The 20,344-nt window shown below is 43.9% G+C and overlaps 1 protein-coding gene across 7 annotated transcripts in view; it reads left to right on the top strand.

Annotated features, from left to right (window-relative positions):
- Positions 1-20,344, top strand: part of PRRC2C (proline rich coiled-coil 2C) — a 1,565,218-nt gene that overhangs the window by 1,224,496 nt on the left and 320,378 nt on the right. The window contains exon 28 of one of the 7 annotated variants that reach the window (XM_069641255.1): positions 1,019-1,584. The exons of the other annotated variants lie outside the window; for them this stretch is intronic. Within the exon in view, the coding sequence (XP_069497356.1) occupies positions 1,019-1,055 (37 nt within the window). The 3' untranslated portion in view covers positions 1,056-1,584. Of the gene's footprint in view, positions 1-1,018; positions 1,585-20,344 lie in introns of those variants that run through there. 7 annotated transcript variants of the gene reach the window in all.

Genomic DNA, 20,344 nt, shown 5'->3' with positions numbered 1-20,344 from the left:
TAGACCAGACCAGGCTGCTAAGGAAAACAGACCAACTGTTTGTCTCCGTAGCTACAGGCAGAGAGGGAGATCGCGTCTCTAAGGTGCCATCTCTAAGTGGATTTTAAATTGTATCCAGCTGTGTTACTCCCTTTCCAAAAAGACTCTGCCTTTCATGCCAAGAGCCCACTCTACAAGTGGCATTGGGGCCACTCTTGCTTTCATTGCAAGTGCACCCCTTGACACCATTTGCAAAGCAGCTACATGGAGCTCTATTCACACTTTACTCAGCACTACTGCATTTACACTTATTCCAAAACAGATACTCAAGTGGGACAAGCGGTTCTAAGAAATTTATTTGCTCATGACCCTTCTCACATCCCACCTCCTTCTTCTAACACTGCTTGCTAATCTAAGCACTGCATGTGATCTGAGTAGATTCCGCAAGCCTCAGAAGAGATGCATTACTCACCGTAATCTTATTTCTGATGCTTGTATCTGCTTAGATTCACATGCGACCCACCCTTCCTCCCCTGTGAGAGAAGGCGCATGGATGCTTGCAGTCTTATCTTTCTATCTGCTTGGATAATCTGTATTCACGCTACTCCTCATGCTACCTCCTGTCAGAAAAAATACAATCTGAGGGTCCTATACGCGTGAGGGATCATGGGTACAGTGGACGTCGCACTAGGGATAGTATTACTGGCACGCCTTTTGTCGACGCCCATTTTCGAGTTTCGAAAAACAAACTAATACACTGCAGCTTCCACTAGATGTCGGCCTATGCACAGCATGTGAATCTAAGCAGATACAAGCATCAGAAATACGATTACGGTGAGTAATGTATCATTATATATACTGCAATTCATTAACCCATGTAGAAGTAACACTGTGTGTAGTGCAGGATGATGGACCGTGAGCTGCAACATATTCTGATATTTATCAGAGGTTGTAGATGAATTTAGTGGCCTATAAGTAGATTACATTGCTATCTCCATTGCCACATGAAAACTTGATGGTTGATATATATGTATTTCAGGTACTCCAGAGCCCATCCTGAAAACCAAGACCAGTAATGATCAGATTGTGCAGAGTTCAGAAACTTACTCGGCCCACAAAAAAATGGCAAATTCAGGGCAAAGTACAACTTGTTTTGCCATTTGAGAGGCAGATCGAAAATGTCAATTTCCTCAATTTTTATGTCCAACATTATCAAGTATGAGTTGTTTTACAAGCTCTGAACTGAATTCTAAAAAGTAATATTGCAAGGAGTATACTTGTAACAGGGTTGGTTTATTATGCGATGTCCTAACTGACTGTCCCTGTATGACTGACGGAATCAACTACCCTTGAAATACTGATTATATTCTGAAAGCTGACCTGATCCTATTCCCCAAGAATGGTATATTACTATCCTGAATGTATAACCTTAGGTTTGACTCCCTTTGACTTGCTTCTTGCTCCTCTAAATAATGTTATACCTTGGTTTGTATAACATAGGTATTGAGTAATTTTTTTGATTGTTTATATGATGATATAGTACTTACTTTTTCAAGAATTGTCTTGGTCAACTTGTATTTAAATAAACACTTTATTTTTACAATACATAGTTTTCATTGTTTATTTTGACCTTTGTATGCTACAATTTCTTCATATCAAGTTTAGAGCCCTCTCGCCATCCTAAAATAAGCCTGGCTGCTCTGTCCATGCTATCACATTCTCAGGTGGTACAGCCTTCTACTAAGAGTGGAGCGTATGTACTGCTCAGATATGGTTTTTATTAGGTCTTGGTAGGACATTACAAAAACTGTAACAGTTGGCATGGTCTGGGATTCGTGTAGATTAGATTACATTGAATATTGAGATGCTCTGTGTCCAAAGGAAACCATCCAGTAGGTTTTGGGTTAGCCAAGGTAAAGTGTACTAATTGTATTTGCAAGTTAAAAAAACACACTTGCTTACTTTAGGCCCGAGTACTACTCACACTTGTCAGCAGAGGCGTGTGGATTCTGTAAAGAATGTGGCTTCAATGATAAAGGAAGTAGTCTGGACATTATACAAAGTTTGTGAGGCGATGTGTTATGCCCCTCACCTATGTCAACTCCTAACAATACTGATGAGTGAGGATGAGGATATTTTAGGCACCAGATCAGATCAGAAAAATGGAACAAGAGTCCACTGTAGTCATTTGTCAGGGTCAGATTTGTCTGCAGCTTCCAGAATCCCAGAGTTGGTAAGGCAGTATGACTTGAAGTACGATATTGTTGTATGGCTGAAAACATTTGCACTTAGCTGTAAAAGGTTTGGTTTGAGAGAGATCAGATCCCCCTGGGTTCTCTTTATGATTCCCAAGATGGACTACCATGTGATCTTGGATACGAATGATGTTGAAAGATGTAACTACAGTTGGGTGAGACAAGCTCTCATAGCTAGATATGAGAAGAACCCTTATCTTAACCTCTTACGGGAACATGAGATAAAAGATAGGTCCCATCTCTGTGTACCCTGAGGGGCCTGTTATCCTTGAGTGTAGCAGAAAAGATGTCTTGGACTCAGCTAAGCCACCTTGTTAAAATGTTGAGGCTGGTAAACTTGAAGCCAGAGAGGTCACCTTAGGGGACCACTCCTTAGAGATAAAAGGCATTATTTCCTACTTTGTAGGGCATTTGAGTTGGAAATCCATAGCTTCAAATGGGGACCAATCCCCTAGGCCCTTCAAAGCTAGAGCCACTTCTGTAACCCCACATTCAGTTAACACTGAGGTGAAAGAACCCCTTGAAAACCTACCTACACGCAATGGGGTTTTCCAGAGATCGATCTGCTTGCGACCCTGGAGAATGCCCATGCCAAGATTACGCCTCTAGATACCCCCCGAGCCGATCCAAGGGGAACTGACTCTGGATAACATGGTCAGGGAAATGTGTCTCCGGCACCCCGTCTCCCCCTCCACCCCCCCCCCCCGCACTCCCCTTCTCAACAAGATGCACCAGGAACCAGTCACGATGATATTGGCATGGGCCAACCCTGGTTCGCTCACCTGATGGAGATGTCCCTATCTCCTCCAGTCCAACTGCCTTGCCCGTACAACATGTCGCAAGACAGAGGGGAGACGCTTCACCCATGCCTGCAGACTTTGAACTTAGCGGCCTTGCTCCTGAGGTCATAGTGTTTGGGCACCTGCAACTCCCTCAGAGATGTATGGACATTCTCAGGGAAGCAAGGATACCTAACACTAGATACTGCTATTCTAGTAAATGGAAACGGTTTGTCATCTGGTGTAACTCTTAGCATCAACCCGATAGACTGCTCGCCCACTCGCATTGTCCTATACCTAACTCACTCACTTCAATCAGGCCTAGTCTTCAACTCAATAAAAGTGCACCTAGCGGCACTTTCAGCATATACAACATCACAACAGAAAGTGTCATGGTGGAAGATGCAAGTAATTAAGGCTTTCATGTAAGGGGTAAAAAGAATTCACCCTCCCATTTCTAACCCAGCTCCCGGATGGGACCTAAATGTGGTATTAACTAGACTTATAGGAGCTCCTTTCGAGCCCATGCATAAAGCAAGTCTTAAGAATCTCACCCTCAAGACTGCTTTTTTAATAGCTATCACCTCCATTAGCAGGGTAAGTGAACTGCAGGCACTATCTATTCTAGATCCCTTCGTAACAGTTCACAAAGACAAGGTGGTTTTGTGCACTCACCCTAGATTTGCGCCTAAATTCATTTCCAAGATCCATGTGAACCAGTCAATCGAGCTACCAACGTTATTTCAAAATCCCTCGAGCCTGGGGGAAAGAACCCTGCACACACGAAGTACGCAGAGCTGCCATGTTCTATATGGAAAAAACTTGTCACTAAGGAAAACAAATCAGTTTTTCCTGTCAGTGCCACAGGAAAGGAAGGAGATGCAGTCTCCAAATCCACTATTTCTAGATGGATTGTCAATTGCATTACACTCTGCTACCATCTTGCGAAGAGAGAACTGACCTTCAAGCCTAGAGCACATTCCACTCGAGGTACTGGGTCATCCATAGCATTCATTGCAAATGTTCCCCATTTTCAAAGCGGCAACCTGGAGTTCTGTACACACCTTTACAAAACACTATTGCCTAGACACTCATTCTAGGTCTGATTCTCAGGTGGGACAGGCAGTATTAAGACATCTTTTCACTACTGTTCCTTCTCACGACCCACCTCCAACTCCGGGTACTGCTCGCTAGTCTATGCACAGCATGTGATTCTAAGCAGATTGACAAACATCAGAAGACATCCATTACTTACCGTAAAAGCATTTCTGATGGTTGTTTCTGCTTAGATTTACATGCGCCCACCTTTCCTCCCCGCTCGGATGGAAGGAACATAAACGTCTTACAACTTTCTCTCTCTTTTCTGTACTCACTCACGATAGTCATAAGGCTCCCACTTGGCAGAAAAAATACAATTGGAGGGACCTCGACGCATGAGGGATCTTGGGTACACTACAAGTCGCGTAGGGATAGTGTTACAGGCATGCCTGTGTCGACGCCCCCTTTCGATTCTCGAAAGACAAGATGCAATACTCTGGTTGTCAGACTATGCACGTCATGTGAATCTAAGCAGATACAACCATCAGAAATGCTTTTACGTTAAGTAATGCATGTCTTATTCAATGGAAGGTATTTAGACCTTTGGGAAATCTGAGACTTCCTTGTGCCACTACACTGAAGGTGCTGTGTGTCAAAATGCAAAGATGATGCCTATTGCGTTTGTAAGACTCCATAACTAAAAGGAAAAACACAGAAAACACATAGAATTAAAAGTACAAAGTCCCAAGTTCAGCAAAAGTGGTCTCTATGTAGAGAAGAATTAGCACATTTCTGAGAATTCTCACTAACAAAAGTCATCGGACGATTTTACAATTTTTAATTTTTAACATGGTCTTGGATTATCGTGGGAATTATGGTAAATTTATTCATCCTCTCAGTATAAATATTACTTCATTTACATGACATTTCTTGTGACTTGATTACATATTTTGAATTTTAAATATGAAGTATATTCAAAAGTTGGTCTACTATTATGCAATCAAATATCTGAAATAAGAGTGCAGAGTTTTTATTCCTAGACTAAAGCCCCCAAAACATTGAATTATCTATCCTTCCCACAGTCTATGTAGCTTCTTTAATCAATTTAGTCTTAATCTACTTTCTTCATACATCATGATTAAATGCAAGATTGAATATACCTCCTGGTGAAAGGATAAGTAGACTTTGCAGAATTATGGACTGCATAGAGATTTCACGACATCTGTTAACCATCCTACTGCCTTAATGAATGCAAGTTACATTTAGGACAGTGTGTTTATGGCGTTAGATGATGGAACTCGGATATGTTTTGGAACCGTATTTTATCTGACCATACTTAAGGCACTGACTATTGATCGATTGGTGCTATAGATAATGTAATTAGACTACTTTGTATTTTTCACTTCATCTGTTGTATTTTTAATTGCTGTGTGAAAAGTTGTAAGATTGTGGGCTACATTGACCAACTAAAAAGAATTTCTCCAAAACCGAGCTGCGCTTCAGCAGAAACAGCAACATGGTTGCACTGGTTCCATTTAGCACCATGGCTCAAAACTGCGTTTTACAGCGACAAAAAGATGGCTGCACCATCTTGCCAAGCACATATTGGACAGGATGGAACAAGGGGGCACACTGAGGAAGCTTGCTATTGTGTTCTTACATATACATAAGAAATGGAGGGAAAAAGCAGCACTGCTTTGCTGAAAGCCCAAAGTCCCCATTGAATAAGGAAGCATTTCACCTTTAAAAATAATGCTGCTCTGACGCTATTCATCTGTTCTTCCCCAAACTACTGTTATAAGGCCCTGCCATGCCCAGTTATATCCCCATTGTGCTTCAGCAAAACCAAGCATGATCCCTGAATGACCGGCTCTGTCAAACCAAATCTGAGAAAAATCAACAAAGCAACTTCATTTTTTCTAGCACGGGAAGCATGTTCATTTTTTTTTTTTACCAAGTATCAAAGAATCAGTAGTTCAAAGAACTTCAGCTATCTGGGCTATGTCAATTTCAGTGCATCTGTACTTCAAATAAACTACTGCCCACAAGAAAATAACTATGGTTGCAAAACAGTGTGGCACTCCGGATGGAAAGTCAAAAAAACGATTTTAAGAAGCAAAGTGCTAGCAGCTTGCCCCACATGTGTAAAATGGACTTTGCAAACTAAAGGAAAAAAAAATGCCCGTTTAAAAAAAAAAAAAGTTGAATGAAAGCTTGTCTGTGCCTAGCAGTGTGAAGGGGTTGGTTGCTGGGAAACACATATGGGCTGTCTATTCAACAGGCTTGATTTCTTTGATTCAGGACCAAATAAAAGAAAATAAAGGTTTTAAAATGTCATGGCTAGATTTTGCAAGCTTCCAAAAACACGTTATTCCAGTTGGCAGAGCTAAGGCTTCCCCCCAAGGAAGGGAACCGCCATAAACTCTCAGATACTAACACCTCCGTGATAATTACCACGTTGATCAGAATCTGGTCTGGGCTGAACCCTCTGACAATGGAACTCCCAGGACAAGGAAGTGTCAAGTGGGGAAGGAGCAATAAACCTTCAATCAAGCTGGGAAACCCCCACCTTACTCTGGAGGAAATGACAGTTGGTGGCAGCTGAAAAAGAAAAAATGTCCCAGTGACGGACAAGGGACTGCCATTTGCTACGAAAGACTATTCATTAATACAAATGTAAAGACTTTTATCTCTGCAGCAGGACTTTGTAAAAATGTGAAAATCTGGTTTATAATTTGAGACATTTTAGAATTCACTGACACCTTGGGAACAGAAATGGCAAAGAATTGGGGATTATAAGGAAAGTATCCATGATGCCATTGCAAATTTTAATACGTACCTCCCTTATGATAATCCATACACCTGTATAAAGTTAACAGAATTTTAGACCGAATCTTTCATACTCAAAATTACCAAAAAGTATTAAAAGGGACGAAACAATGCCTCACAGATTCCAGAGTTGGAGTGGAATGGTCTGCATAAAATATGTAACCCGTTTATGTAAGTTGCTAAGAGACGTTAACTGTATAAATGTATAATTTGTGGCAAAATCGGATTTTAGCTAAAGTAACTGTGGGAGGTTTTTGAACATTGTAAAAGGCATTCACGTGAGAGAGCATACATTTGTTAAATATTCAATGACCCGTATTCTTAGCGGGACTTATGTAACATAACGGCCCATAACTTTCCTCGATCTACTTCAGATTGATCTTTAACAAATCTTGCAAAGTAATTTATTCTCTCTTGCAGAAGATTTGGACAGACTAGAATCAGATGTAATACGGATTCTATTGAGTCGTCGTCTTTGCAAAATGGACTCAGATTCAGCATCTTATCATGGCGAATACTCAAAATCTGATCTGTGTTTAGGACATGAAACCTGAAGCGCATAGTCATATTTCTGTATGCCCTCGAGGAATATTTTAATAGATATGCTTCAGACCTGGGCAACCATTTCCAAAATGATATGACTTGACTGTATAGGCTGGAATTCAAGATTATTACATTATTTTCTATCCAATCATACCCTTTGATTAGTAACCCAACAAAGGTGAAAGAAACATTGTTGCTAGTGAAAGACCCATGTCTGAAAGAATTTTTATACAGTTGTCCTTCAAGATAACCACAAAAGTGTCCTTTGTCTGAACATTTAGGTGATTAGTAAAGAATGTCCTTTTCAGCTATTAAACATTTTCTCAACAACATTAATTTCTTTGTGTACACTAAGATGAGAAGAGTGTAGCCCCAGTTCATATCTTAATAATTCTAATGGGACGCATTTCGGAATGAAGTACAGGATTTTCCTCCAAATCAATGATTCAATTTTTGTCAAGAATGGACTAAGCTGAAAGGGCCAAAATTCGAAGCCACTAATCTCCCATTAAAATGGAGAAAGCTATGGTACCTTTTGCATCGTGAAATCGAGCTTGGTTGCTGCACAATAACTGCATGCACACTGAAATCCTGCCTTTCAGCTGTCGTTTACAAGGAGAATTAACATCCAGTGACCCAAATTTCCCAGCTGTTCGCTACCCGGTGACCAGACTTTGCCCAGCTGTCTTTTACCAGGCGCGCCAGCCGTGTGGTGACCAGAGTATAATCCCTACCCCATAGAAATACATAACCTACCTTGTCTTGCCTTTTGTCTCTCTCCCACTACCTAAGCAATCCTATTTTTTACCCTGATAACTTGTTGAAACTGTTAGAATTATCCTCGTATCCTGTCATAAACAATTAAGTGCTAGCGCCATCTCTTCAATTTTGTCTTGTGTAAGCCTAAGCCATTATCCTATTTCGAGTGATCGGACTGGTTTCCGCCAGGGTTGGGCGCTGGGGTGACAGGGTTCAACTTGCGAATCAACCTTGGATCTTACTGTGTCCATCTTTGGTGGTCTAGTCGGAGTACTTTAGTTTAAAGTAAAACTGTTCTTGTCACAACTGATTTCCTTTCCTATTTCACGGCTTCATTTTACTCAAAGCACACCATTATATCTTGCATAACTCATCCAGTTTCATAGCTAGAGACCTATTTTCAACTCTATAGTGTCCCTGTGATATATATCTATCCTCAACCCAAAAATCATTCTGAATCAGAGCATTTCACCCTTTTTTCTAAAACAGTTTGGGTAATTTAAAGCGGGAATTGAGAAAATTGAAAGTTTTCCCACATTTGGCTGCAGCATGCTCTAAACTTTCCACTCATTTTCGAATTGTTGCCTTTTGCTGATCCATTGCCTTGTGATTGCCAGTGATATAACATACATGCTATTTTGATAAAAACATATGTATATTATAATTTAACCACAAATTAATTATTTGCCAATTCCGAGTGTTATTTTAGGCGTTTGTAAGAGTTTAAAGTCCATTGTTGGCTCTTATTCTGTGTGAGGAGGTCGGATTTTTATTCTGCCTTCTGCATCTCATTCCTGATTACCTGCTGCTTCTTTCTATCTGTGGGTTGAGAGAACATTGCAGGGGGAAACCTTAACTTGGGTGCTCAAAGTGCTCCTATTCAATTGTTCTGTGTATACGTTCTAGGAGAAGGGTAACCAAGTGTCTTGATTCCATTTCATTGTGATTATCACCCCATTGGTGATTGCTGCCCCAAATTAAAAATTGCAAGATTTCTTTTGAGTTTTAAAAATAAATAAATATTGCATTTCACAAACCAAACCAGCCTAGTTCATGGTCCATTGTGACCCGGGGCATTTTAAAAAGGGGGTGTGATGAGAGTTGTGTACCATCTCAAATTGAATCTGCATAAAATAAGGAGAAAAGCATCTGTTGTGCGCTACATACTAGGCCGAAAACAAGGTGTGTGTGTCACCTGATTGAAATCCTTAACAGGATTAAAACACGTAATTCATAAAACATAAATGTACATATATATTTCTGAGGCTTGTGGAATCTGCTTAGATCACATGCTATGCATAGGCCGACATCTAGTGTAAGCTGCAGAGTATTACAGTTGTTTTCAAAATTCGAAAAGGGACGTCGAGCGGGCATGCCAGTAATACTATCCCTAGTGTGACGTCCACTGTCCCCATGGTCCTTCACGTGTCGAGGACCCAAGATTGTTTTTTCCGCAATCGTAGATGGGCGCAAAATCGCAGAGTTCTAATTTCGGCATAACGCCATTGATTAATCAATTAGTTACTCTTCCTATCCTTTATATCTTTGCTCACCGACTATCAATACAATCTCCGACAGCGGTGAAGAGGACAACCGTCGAATAAGTCTCCCATCCACAAATCCTTTTGGCCTTAGAGGGCCATTTCGGCCCACATAGTAGGGAGAGAGGGGGGGGGTATTGGAGAATGGATTTACCCCTTTTCATACATTATCTTTGCCTAGCTGCCATTTCATTTAATTATGGATAGAACCCTTTTTAAGTTGCAACAAGAAATTCCCCTGGGTCGACAAGCACCTGGTGTGCAACCTTTGTCTCCCACGGGATCACGTTGAAGGGAACTGTCGAGCCTGTAAACTTTGTAAACCTAAGACTTTAAAAGGACTGTTTAACTAAGCGCTGGGCCCACCACGCCATGCAGGCCGAGGCCACCGTGGAGGGGACTTACAGCGATGGTAGCAACGCTGCGTTTTCGGACAGCAAAGGCGACAGGGAAACGTCAGTTTCCCAAGCGCAAGACTCCGACAGACAGGCCAGTGGCCCTGTTACAGGGACGACCCCTGGTGGCATTGGCGCTCACACTGCCCCTACCACTAAACACAAAGCCAAGGTGTTACACTCACCTGGTCTCTGCGGAGGCGTTGGGGCACGGTTGCAGCCCTCCCTGAACTTAAATCACCCCTTTCAGGTCTCTCCCTCAGTAGAAAAGCTGTGAGCAGTGGTATGTGATGATACTGCTCCTGTGAATTATGGAAGATGAGCTCTCGGTCCTGCTACTTCTGGCAGGGGCGCGTCGAATGGGATCTAGTTCCTTCACTGATTCCTTATAAGGATTAGTCCAGTCCAGCCGCAACTATGCTTCTCCTTATGATTGGTAAGTCTTTCTTGAGCTCTTGTGATGCTGTTCGTTCTGTTTAATGTCTTTATATGATGCCCCTATTTATGCCTGCAATGATGTCTCTCTTCTGTTGTCTTCCCTTAGATGGAAATGCGGCCTCAATGCAGCTGTGACACGTGGCCAGATGGAAGATGTATGCTACCGCAGTGTTCGACTGCAGGTAAGTGATGGTTTAAGGAAAGCCTGAAGTGTGGCAAAGCGCAACCTTAAACAGTTTTTTTTTGATGTCTGACATTGTCTTCTGTTTTTCCCTGCAGGCGCTGCTGTCGACGATGGAGCGTGTCGTGCTGAGGTGCCAAGATGAAAATTTCAGAGTTCCGGAAAGTGTAAAGATTAATACTTGGTTCGCCGAAGAGATGTACAGGTAAGAACAGCTTCTACCAGTTGGTAAGTATGCTGGCAGGAAGCAGGATTTCCAGGAAGCAGGATCTTCAAAGCTAAGTCTGACCTCAGGCGATGGTGAGCGTTACGCTGCTTGCAAGTGCAGAGTAACGCAAAGCGTCTGTCTTGAGGATCGGGACAGTTTATATAGCTGAGATCGTGGGCATGCCCATTAGGGCCGGCCTAACAGCCACACCCTGCCACGCCTAGAGAGTGAGCATATGCAAAGGCAATCGATTAGCAGCCACACCCAAGAAAACACTTGCGGCTGCTCTTTGGATGGAATGGTTAAGGTTAATGCATCCTGCTTAATGGAAGGAATGTTCAAGGTTAATTCATCTGAAGTGCTATGTCCATAATAAGCTTTTTGGTTTTAAATGGATGTTCTTGTTTACTTTTGTTCATGAGCCTGGTGCGAAAGGCGCCAGGACAGTGTCCACCCAGGTCTCCTGTGCATGCAACCCCTGCATGCCTATGCCCCTGACTTCATGACCATGACACAAGGGCCGTGACTCGACTCGTTCGTCAACCAAGGGCCCACACACGACATCTATATAGAGGTCCCCAGAATCCATGTTCTCTGGGCACTTGAGGTACAGACTGTCGAAAGACAGCACAGACGTTGTGCCTAAATCCTTCCCCGAATGTAGCACGTCGGCTAACGAGGTGCCTGGTCACTTCACAGCTGAAGTTTGACATACCTCGTTGGAGACAGCTAAAAGCCCTAAACAGTCGGGATTAGCCCACCTGGTTAAAAAACAAACCCCGAAGAGCCTACTGAAGGGGATGGAGTCCAAGAAGCACTCTTCTAAGATCCCTCATAAGGAAAGGTCCCATTCTGCACCCAGGGAGAGGGATTCCCATCCACACAAGGGAAATGATTCACTTCCACAGGAAGAGGAATCCTTCTCAGCTGCTCTAAAGAACAAGGGTTCAACCCTCACCTCATGTCCCTGTCTCACCTCAAGGTCAGGATTTCCAACTAGGCCCTATGTCCATTACAAGCTCGGCCCAATGGACATATGAGGACATTGGTAGTCATGAAAAGGATGAACTTTATGGCATTTATTTTCTTGAAAAGAACCCAGATTCTTCCCAAAATGTTCAAATCACCCCTCCCACTACAGCTGCCTGTTTCTCAAATCCCTGCAGATGCCCCCACTCCTTAGCCCCCTCCTAAAAGGTCTCGTCCTGATACCCTGGCTATCCCACCCAAGCAGGACCCACCCTTCATTGATCTGTATGACCCACATACAGACAATGAAGACACCTATACAGCTCAGCTCAGGAGGGAACAGGACTATGCTGATGATGATGATGATGAGGAGGGAGAGATTTATATAACATAGCCTCTCCTGTCACCCTACACCCCCCGGATGCAGATTCGTCAATGGACCACCAGCCACTACAAAACATGCTCATCAAGACAGCTGAGCATTTTCAGATAATAACACAGGAAACTCTACAAGACCGATTTTGTTGAGGACATTTTGGGGAACAAAAGAGCAGTCACACAGTTCATTCCCATCCTGCAGTCTATCCAGCGGAGGATCCAGCCCTCTCTGGAGACAACTAACCAGACGCGGGCAGTTAATCCACGCATCAAGAAGCTCTTCCGCTCGACTACCACAGATCCTCTCTATATCAGGGGACAGCTCAAACCAGACTCTCTTGTAGTAACAACAACAACAACAAGAAAGAGAGCAGGGACACCCTTGGCATCTTTGGAGGCACCACCTGACAAGTAGAGTAAGAGACTATGCACTATGGGAGCGGGGAAAGTAGCCTCTTTGGCTGCCTTTCTGGCGAGAATCGCCAGCAATACCACACTTCTGGCGAGTTGTAACTGCCATCAATGGGATGAAGTGTCTGCATTATTGTCTTCAGCTCCTGGACCCCTTAAGACACAATTGGCCCTGGTAGCGGCAGAAGCAGAGCAATTTCAAGCTGCATTCTGAAATGTAATTTAGACGCCGCTGACAAAGCAGGCATAATTATTGCAGAAGGAACAATTAGGAGACAAGCGTGGCTACGCCTGTCCTGCTTAAAGCAGGAGATTCAAGCTACGCTTCTTAATAGGACTTTTGAGCCCAACGTCCTCTTCGGAAAGGCCGTTAAACACGCCCTAAAATCTGCTAAAGAGGAATACGACACCTTAAAGTCCTTGGGCCAGCTTACCAATAAACCCACAGGGCAAAGAGGTAATAATTTTCGTCACTTTTGCAGACGAAATTCACAGAGGGATTCAAGCTACAACCAAAATCCGAGATCGTCCTGGGGTTACAATAAAGGCGATGCCTCACAGGGTTCCCAAAGGGGACAGCGCAGAACTCGCTGCCGAGGGAGGTCGTCCTCTTCTAGAGGTGGAGCCACACCTCCAAAACAGTGTCTACCCGCTTCTGGTGCCCTCCCATGCCTCTCCAGTAGTAGGGCGTATTTCAAACTTCACCCAAGCATGGGACGGAATAACCTCGGATAAATGGGTGCTAACCACCGTGGCTGGTGGTTATTGAGTGGAACTAATCCAGCGACCGCAGAACCATCCCCCGCATCAAAAGACTCACTTGAAGGAAAAACAATACATTCTTCTCGAGGAAATCACAACGCTGCTCCAAAAGGACACCATAGAAGTCGTCCCGGCGAACCAGGTAAACAAGGCTATGTATTAAACCTAAATCCTTGTGCCAAAATAAATCTTAACAATGGGCCCAGTATTAGACCTGCACCCTGCAAACACCTATGTCAAGCCACAAAAGTTCTGCATGACTACGCTACAAGAGGTAATCGCCCTGCTAAAACGGGAGACTACATGGCAACATTGGATTTGAAAGATGCCCATTTTCATATTACAATGTTCCCAGCGTACAGAAGATTTTTGCGGGTCAAGATGGCAAACCAGCTCTACCAATTCAAGGTGCTACCCCTCGGAATAGCATCCGCACCAAGGGTATTCACAAAAGTACTGGCGATGATGGCAGCTCACCTGCACAGGGAACCAATCCCAGTCTACCCTTACCTGAACGACTGGCTGATTACAGGGGAGACACCCCAAATTTGCAGGCAAAACATTCAAAGAACAAGCAACCTTCTCTTTCAATTGGGCTTCTCAATAAACGAGAACAAAATCAAGCCTAGTAAAAGCACAACCAAACAGTTCCTAGGAGCTGTAATAGACTCAAAATAGGGGTTAGTCTTCCCGTAGGAGGAAAGAGGCCAAAATGTTACTGCAAATACCTCATTATCAGGCCGGCCGCCTTTTAGGCAGAAACCTGTGCATTTCCCTTAGGGACCACTGCAAAAATGTTAAGACTACAGGAGTTATGATATGATCGTTTATATAGCGCCTATACACAATGTGTTTCAAAGCGCTTCAAGGCAAGGGAGGTAACAAGGCAAAATACAACCACATTCTTACAGGCCATGAACAGTAAGGATGTGAAATTAACTATCGTACTCGGCCTGACGACATTTCAGATGTTGCAAGAGCTAAGACATAGATAAGGAAGGGAGGGGGAGAGTGGGAAGGAAATGGAAACAGACAGGCGACTACCGTACTAGGCCTGACGACATTTCTGGTAGAGCCGGAGAAAAACAAAAGGTGAGGGAGAGGGGTGCAGAAAGGGAGGGGAGGAACAAAACAAGCAACTATCATACTGGGCATGACAACATTTCAGATAGTGCTGGAGGGGTGGTGGGGAGGAAAAAACAGTAATGGGAGGGTGGAGGAAACAGACGAGGTTGCTATCATATTAGGTACAGGGACAATTCTGATAGAGTAAGTGCATAGAAGAAAGTATACCCAATTGGGGGTAGTCTGCACCACCCAGATTTACCTGGTAGCTGTGGCTGAGCAGTCAGACGTCTCTCAAGAAGAGTTAGGCAGTATACAGAGCATACACAATAGGGATAGGTAAATACAGTTGAACAAGCAAACACTGACCAGAGCTTTGGTGTAAAAGATATATATTTATTTACAAACACATCTATAAAAACACACTGGCACTAATATGAAGCAAGTTCAAAAACACAGTCACTCAAGTATATACACTCCCTTAAGAGAATATTAGACAAGTCTTAAGTAAAGCACCACTTATTTTCAGACAGCGGTGAGCGCTTAACGCAGATGGCACTCTAATAATTTGGTTAAAAGGCAGAGCATAAATTGAAACAGATCCCAACACTTTCAAAAGAACACAGCAAGAGAGGAAGGCAGAATAAAACCGTGAAGTTAGAGTTCCAGAAAGCCATATCCACTTTAAGAGGATCAGAACGAAATGTGTCCAAGGTGTCACAGTTAAAAAGTGCACAAGAGTCTCGAAGGTTTAGAAAGGAGTTGGACCAAAAGAAAGGGACCACTTACATGGTCAAGGGACCAGCCCAGTCTAGAAGGTTAAGGATTTACTGTCACCTTGTAGAAATCTATAGAAAGTGGGGCCAGGCGGACACAGTACCTTGAAATGGTGAGAACACTCCAGCGGGGGCAGTTGTTCCTGGCAGCGGTTGCAAGTCGGTGGGCAGAAGAGAAGATCTCGTCGGGGAGGAAAGCAGGAGGTCGTGCTGCTGCCAGGGAAGAAACCAGCCGCAGAGTTTCTCGATTCAAAGGAGCGGTCCTTTTATTCGCAGTTCAGTGGTAAGTGGCTATCCGGTTGCCGGAGTGCTTGGCACGGACAATTCGACCACTAGAGGTCCTGGTAGGTGAAAAGGAAAGCAAACTGGTTGTCCCCACCAGCTCAAGGGGAAGAGACTCTCCGGCAAGAAGATCTCCTCTGTCGTCGGGAAGTGGTGAGACGGTTCAGCAGGGCTCCACCAGTGGTGTCGTCGTTGCAGGCCGTCTCAGCTTCTCCCTCTTTGGATTTTCAGGTCCTTTGGTGACTTCTGAAGTTCCAGTCCCAAAAGCCCTGCTTTTATGCAAGAAACACCCATTCATTCAGCCTAGCTGTCAATCAAACATGCTAAGTGGTGAGCCGGCCGGCTCACCACTTGGGCCAATCACACAAGAGTGCGACTTGAGTTGCCAATGCAACTCAGTCCAGGGTGCCTAAACCCCTCCCACACCCCCTGTGGTACCCAGACAGAGTGGCACCACTTTTGGAGGCTTCTGTGGAGAAGCCTGCCAAAAAGTGGAACAAAGGGCTCGACTTGGGTTGGAGTCACAAAAGAGAACACAAACGCCATTTTAGAATCGAGTTCTGGCAAAAAATACCAACCGGTGAATTAATATTAAATGAATAACCCGGCGGTATGTTCGAGGCTATAGGAATTAAATAATTAAAGTTGGTAGCCTCGAACAATGGGAAAATCCCATAAAGATATATTTGCGGTCGAATATAAAAAGTAGTATCCACTGCCACCAGCCAAAACTCGATCAGGGGGGACGGAGACGTGCCCTCTCGAATAACAGACCCCGGGGCAATCGAATTGCCCCGACCAGTAAGTCCACAATATGCTGGATTGTACTGGTTTCTGTTCATAATTTGGGACTAGTAAAAGCCAATGGTGACTTTATATGCCCTGGGAGACAGTAGTCAGTCCCAGGGTATGGAGTCTATGGTGGGGTGCCACTGTGACACCCCTGTGTCACTGCACTGAGGGTGCTGTGTAACACATACAGTAAAAACACATGAGACCCTATCGAGTATACGAGCCCATAAAACACATTAACTGCCAAAGGAACCCCTCAAATCATGTCCAAGAGTGTGAGGAAAAGAGTCTCACTCGTGGCAGGAGAAAAAAACAAAACTCCAGAAATCCAACAAAGCTGCTGGGGGACTCACTAGGTTAGGAAATTCAGCCTAAACGGAGAATTCTCCCTAACACCGCCAAATAAGCGCACACAAAGCTACGTTGCTAGGCATGATGGCATCTTGCATTTACCTGGTACCGCACTCGCACATGCAGGAATGGTTGGCGAAACAGTGGTCTCAGGCATGCGGTCAGTGGGACGATCTGGTGGTTGTTTCGCCAACACTAGTACAAAGCCTTCGCTGGTGGACAAGGGAAAATCTGTTGAAGGGGAAACCCACGATCCAGAAGTGCAGGCAATAGTTACAACAGATGCGTCTTTCGCTGGGTGCAGGGCTCATCACTTTCATCACACAGCACAAGGTCTGTGGACTTGTGCCACAGCGCAGAACCACAACACTCTGCTGGAACTACTGGCAGTGTTGGAATCCCTTCAGGCATTCGAGATACACCTAGCAAACCAGTCGGTGCAAGTCCTCACCAACAGCACTACCGCAATCTTTTACATCAACAAATGGGGGCACACTGTTAGGGAGACCCCAGAAACTTAGCTGGATTCTGAATTTTTTCCTGCCTTTTTTTCACACTCGATCATGCATTTTGATGTGTGTTTTACTCTTGTGTTCTTTGATTATGGAGTTTTAGATACCTCCATAGGCATCATCTTTTCATTGGTGTCACCCAGCACCTTTAGTGCAGGGGCACAGGGATGTCCTTTGGACGGACTTCCCAAGCTTTAAATACCTTCTCTGGGATGAACTACTGTTCCCCAGAAAATGAAAAGTTAAAGTGACTTTACAAGTCTTTTTAAATTCATAGACCCAGCACACACTATCTTCCTATAGAGTGCTGGAGGGGTTACTTAGTATCCTCTGGCTCTAAAGATTCTTGTAGCTGTCAATAGCTACCCTTTCCTATTGAAATGGCTGGTGGCAGTGGTTTTATAACAAACTACAATGATTTTTCCCGACCGCAAACACTGGTAGCTAAAAATTGGGGCTGCCATGTTTTTCAACATGACGCCCAAGACCCCTCTGTAAAAACAGACGCCGGTCATCTTTTTTTGCCCTTTCTTTGTTGAAAGGTCCTTCTGGTGTTTAACTCTGCGCGCCAAACCAGGTTTGGTCCCTTTGTTTGTGAGCCTTTGGCGGGCTTCAGGACTGAAGTCCGCCCTTGCCGTCTGTGTCTGGGGTGGAAAGGAAGTGAGGGAGGTGCCCGAAACTCTGTGCTTAGTCTCATAGAAGACCCAAATGCACTCTGTAGTGATTGGCCGGCTGACTGTCCGGCAAGGACAGCCACCCTGCTGGGTGGGTGACAGCTAGACTGGAATGAATGGGAGAAAACTGTTAAAAGGCGAGTCTCCAGGACAGGAAGGCAAAGTCGACCACTGGAACGAAAGAACCGAAGACTAGCTGGAAGAGGACGGCTGCTGCAACCACTGCACCGTTGGTTTGCCTGGTGAAGCCCTGCTGCAAATCCGAATTGCCAGAAATCAATTCGACAGAGAAGCTTCTTCAAGGACGGCTTCTTCCTTTGAGTTGGTGGGACCAATCAGCTCAGAAGACGCCTGGATACCATTCTCAATGCTGGTTAAAGTTTAGCCAGGGAGAGGGAAACCAGTTAGTGTCTTGAAGTAACGGCTACTTGAAACGAAGTGACTCCATTTTGTTTGCTCTGACGATGACCCCGTGCAGTGGTCCCCTGACGTCCTCCCTCTTGTCCCCACGACTGAGGCTCAAGAACAGCGAGATCTGCTGGAACTGCCAGGAACCAACATCTTCAGCTGCACCTTTTTGCTTCACATTAAGATACTGTGCCATCCGGTTGAGAGATCCCAACTCTTGCGGTGAAAGGTTGTGAAACTTTCCCAACTTGCAGGCCTAATCAGCTTGTGAGCCAGCATATCATTCTTTTTCGTCTAAACTACTTATGAGAACTTTTACAAAGACTTCTCCATTTGTTACCAGAACTAATCTGTCCTATCCAAGAACACTAGCCTATTGACTTTGGCCTGGCCTATTGAATTGAACTGACCTTCCTGGTACACTGAACCTTTGCATTGCCTAACAGATGTGTTTTCTAATCCATTGTACAAATGTCTTTCTATTCCCATTGAAAGTAATTGAAGGGCCATTTGGCTCCTTTTTCAGGGGAGCGTAAACTGTCCCTACAAATTAGTTTGTTAATGTAGTGTATTGGTGTTTCATATTAAGTTGATTTCTACTAGTGAATGTTTTCTAAATGATTGTGTAAATAAATGTATAAGTATTTTTTACCAAGAAACCTTGAGTGTACGTGTCTACTTGAACCACTGTGATTGTGATACTTCTGTGTAACTTCAACTACTGCTCACATTCCCTCTTGGGATAAGCCTGGCTGCTCAGCTCGCTACCAAAAAGTGTGTGGTACAGACTTATACCAAAGGTTGGTTTCTACTTACACCTGTAGTCCTAATTGTGTGTGGTGTTCCCAGAAGGTACTGCATGCAACCTTGCCTAATACACACTGTCTCCAAATCTGTCCAAACTAGCACAACACATTTGGAAATGGCCACTCACAGAAAATATTCCTATCCTCACAATATGTTCCAGGGGAACTCAATTTTTTTGCTGACTCACTCAGCAGAGATCCCCTACCAGAGGAATAAGAGTGGCAATTAGACAAAAAGGTTGTAGACCACTGTTGGGCAATGTTTGTATGCAGTACCCTTTGGGACCACTACACAAAACTAAGACTACAGGTGTAAGCAAAACCAACCTTTGGTATACGTCTGTACTACACAGTTTTTGGTAGCGGAGCAGAGCAGCCTGGCTTGTCTCAAGAGGGAATGTGAGCAGTAAAAGTAGTTACACAGAGGACTTTCAATCACAGTGGTTCAAGTAGACACTTAAACTCAAGGTTTCTTAGTGAAACACTTATTAATTTATTACACAATCAGTTCTAAAACATTTCACTAGAAGAAGAAAACTTATTATATACCAATACACTTCAATACAAAACTCTTAAGATTTTGAGACAGTTTGAGCTCCCCTGAAATGGGAGCAAAATGGCAGTTCAGTTACTTAGCAGTGAGAAAAAGGACAAAAGTAAGTAGAATAGATTACATATACTTTCTAGGCAGTGCAAATAGTTTCAGTTCACCAGAAGAGTTCAAATCAAGTCAATAGGCCAGGTCAAAGTCAATGGGCTAGGGTTTTGGATAGGAACGAGCGGTTCTGGTATCAAACAGTAAAGTATTTGCAAAAGTTCTCAGAAGTAGTTTAGGCGAAAAAGAATCATTTGTGGGGTCACAAGCTGATAAGGCCTGCGATTTGGGAACATTTCACTAACTTTCACCGCGAGAGTGGCGTTCTCTCAATTGGGTTGGCACAGTACCTTTATATGAAGAAACAAAGGTTGCTGAAGTCGTGTTCCTGGCAGTTCCTGCAGATCTCGCTGTTCCTGAGCCTCAGACGTGGGGACAAGAGGGAGGACGTGTGGGACTCCTACACTGCACAGGATCGTTGAAGAAAGCAAACAAGATGGAGTGACTTAAGATCCAGTAGCTGTAGATTCAAGAAAACAAACTGGTGTCCCTCTCCCTGGTTAATCCTAACCAGCCTTGAGAATGACATATAGGTGTCTTATGAGTTGATTGGTCCCA

This window comes from Ambystoma mexicanum, chromosome 1q (genome assembly GCF_040938575.1).
Source record: "Ambystoma mexicanum isolate Mex_15411 chromosome 1q, UKY_AmexF1_1, whole genome shotgun sequence".
Lineage (NCBI taxonomy): Eukaryota > Metazoa > Chordata > Amphibia > Caudata > Ambystomatidae > Ambystoma > Ambystoma mexicanum.
Note: the sequence above shows the minus strand (reverse complement) of the source record. Positions and strands in the feature narration are given on the sequence as shown.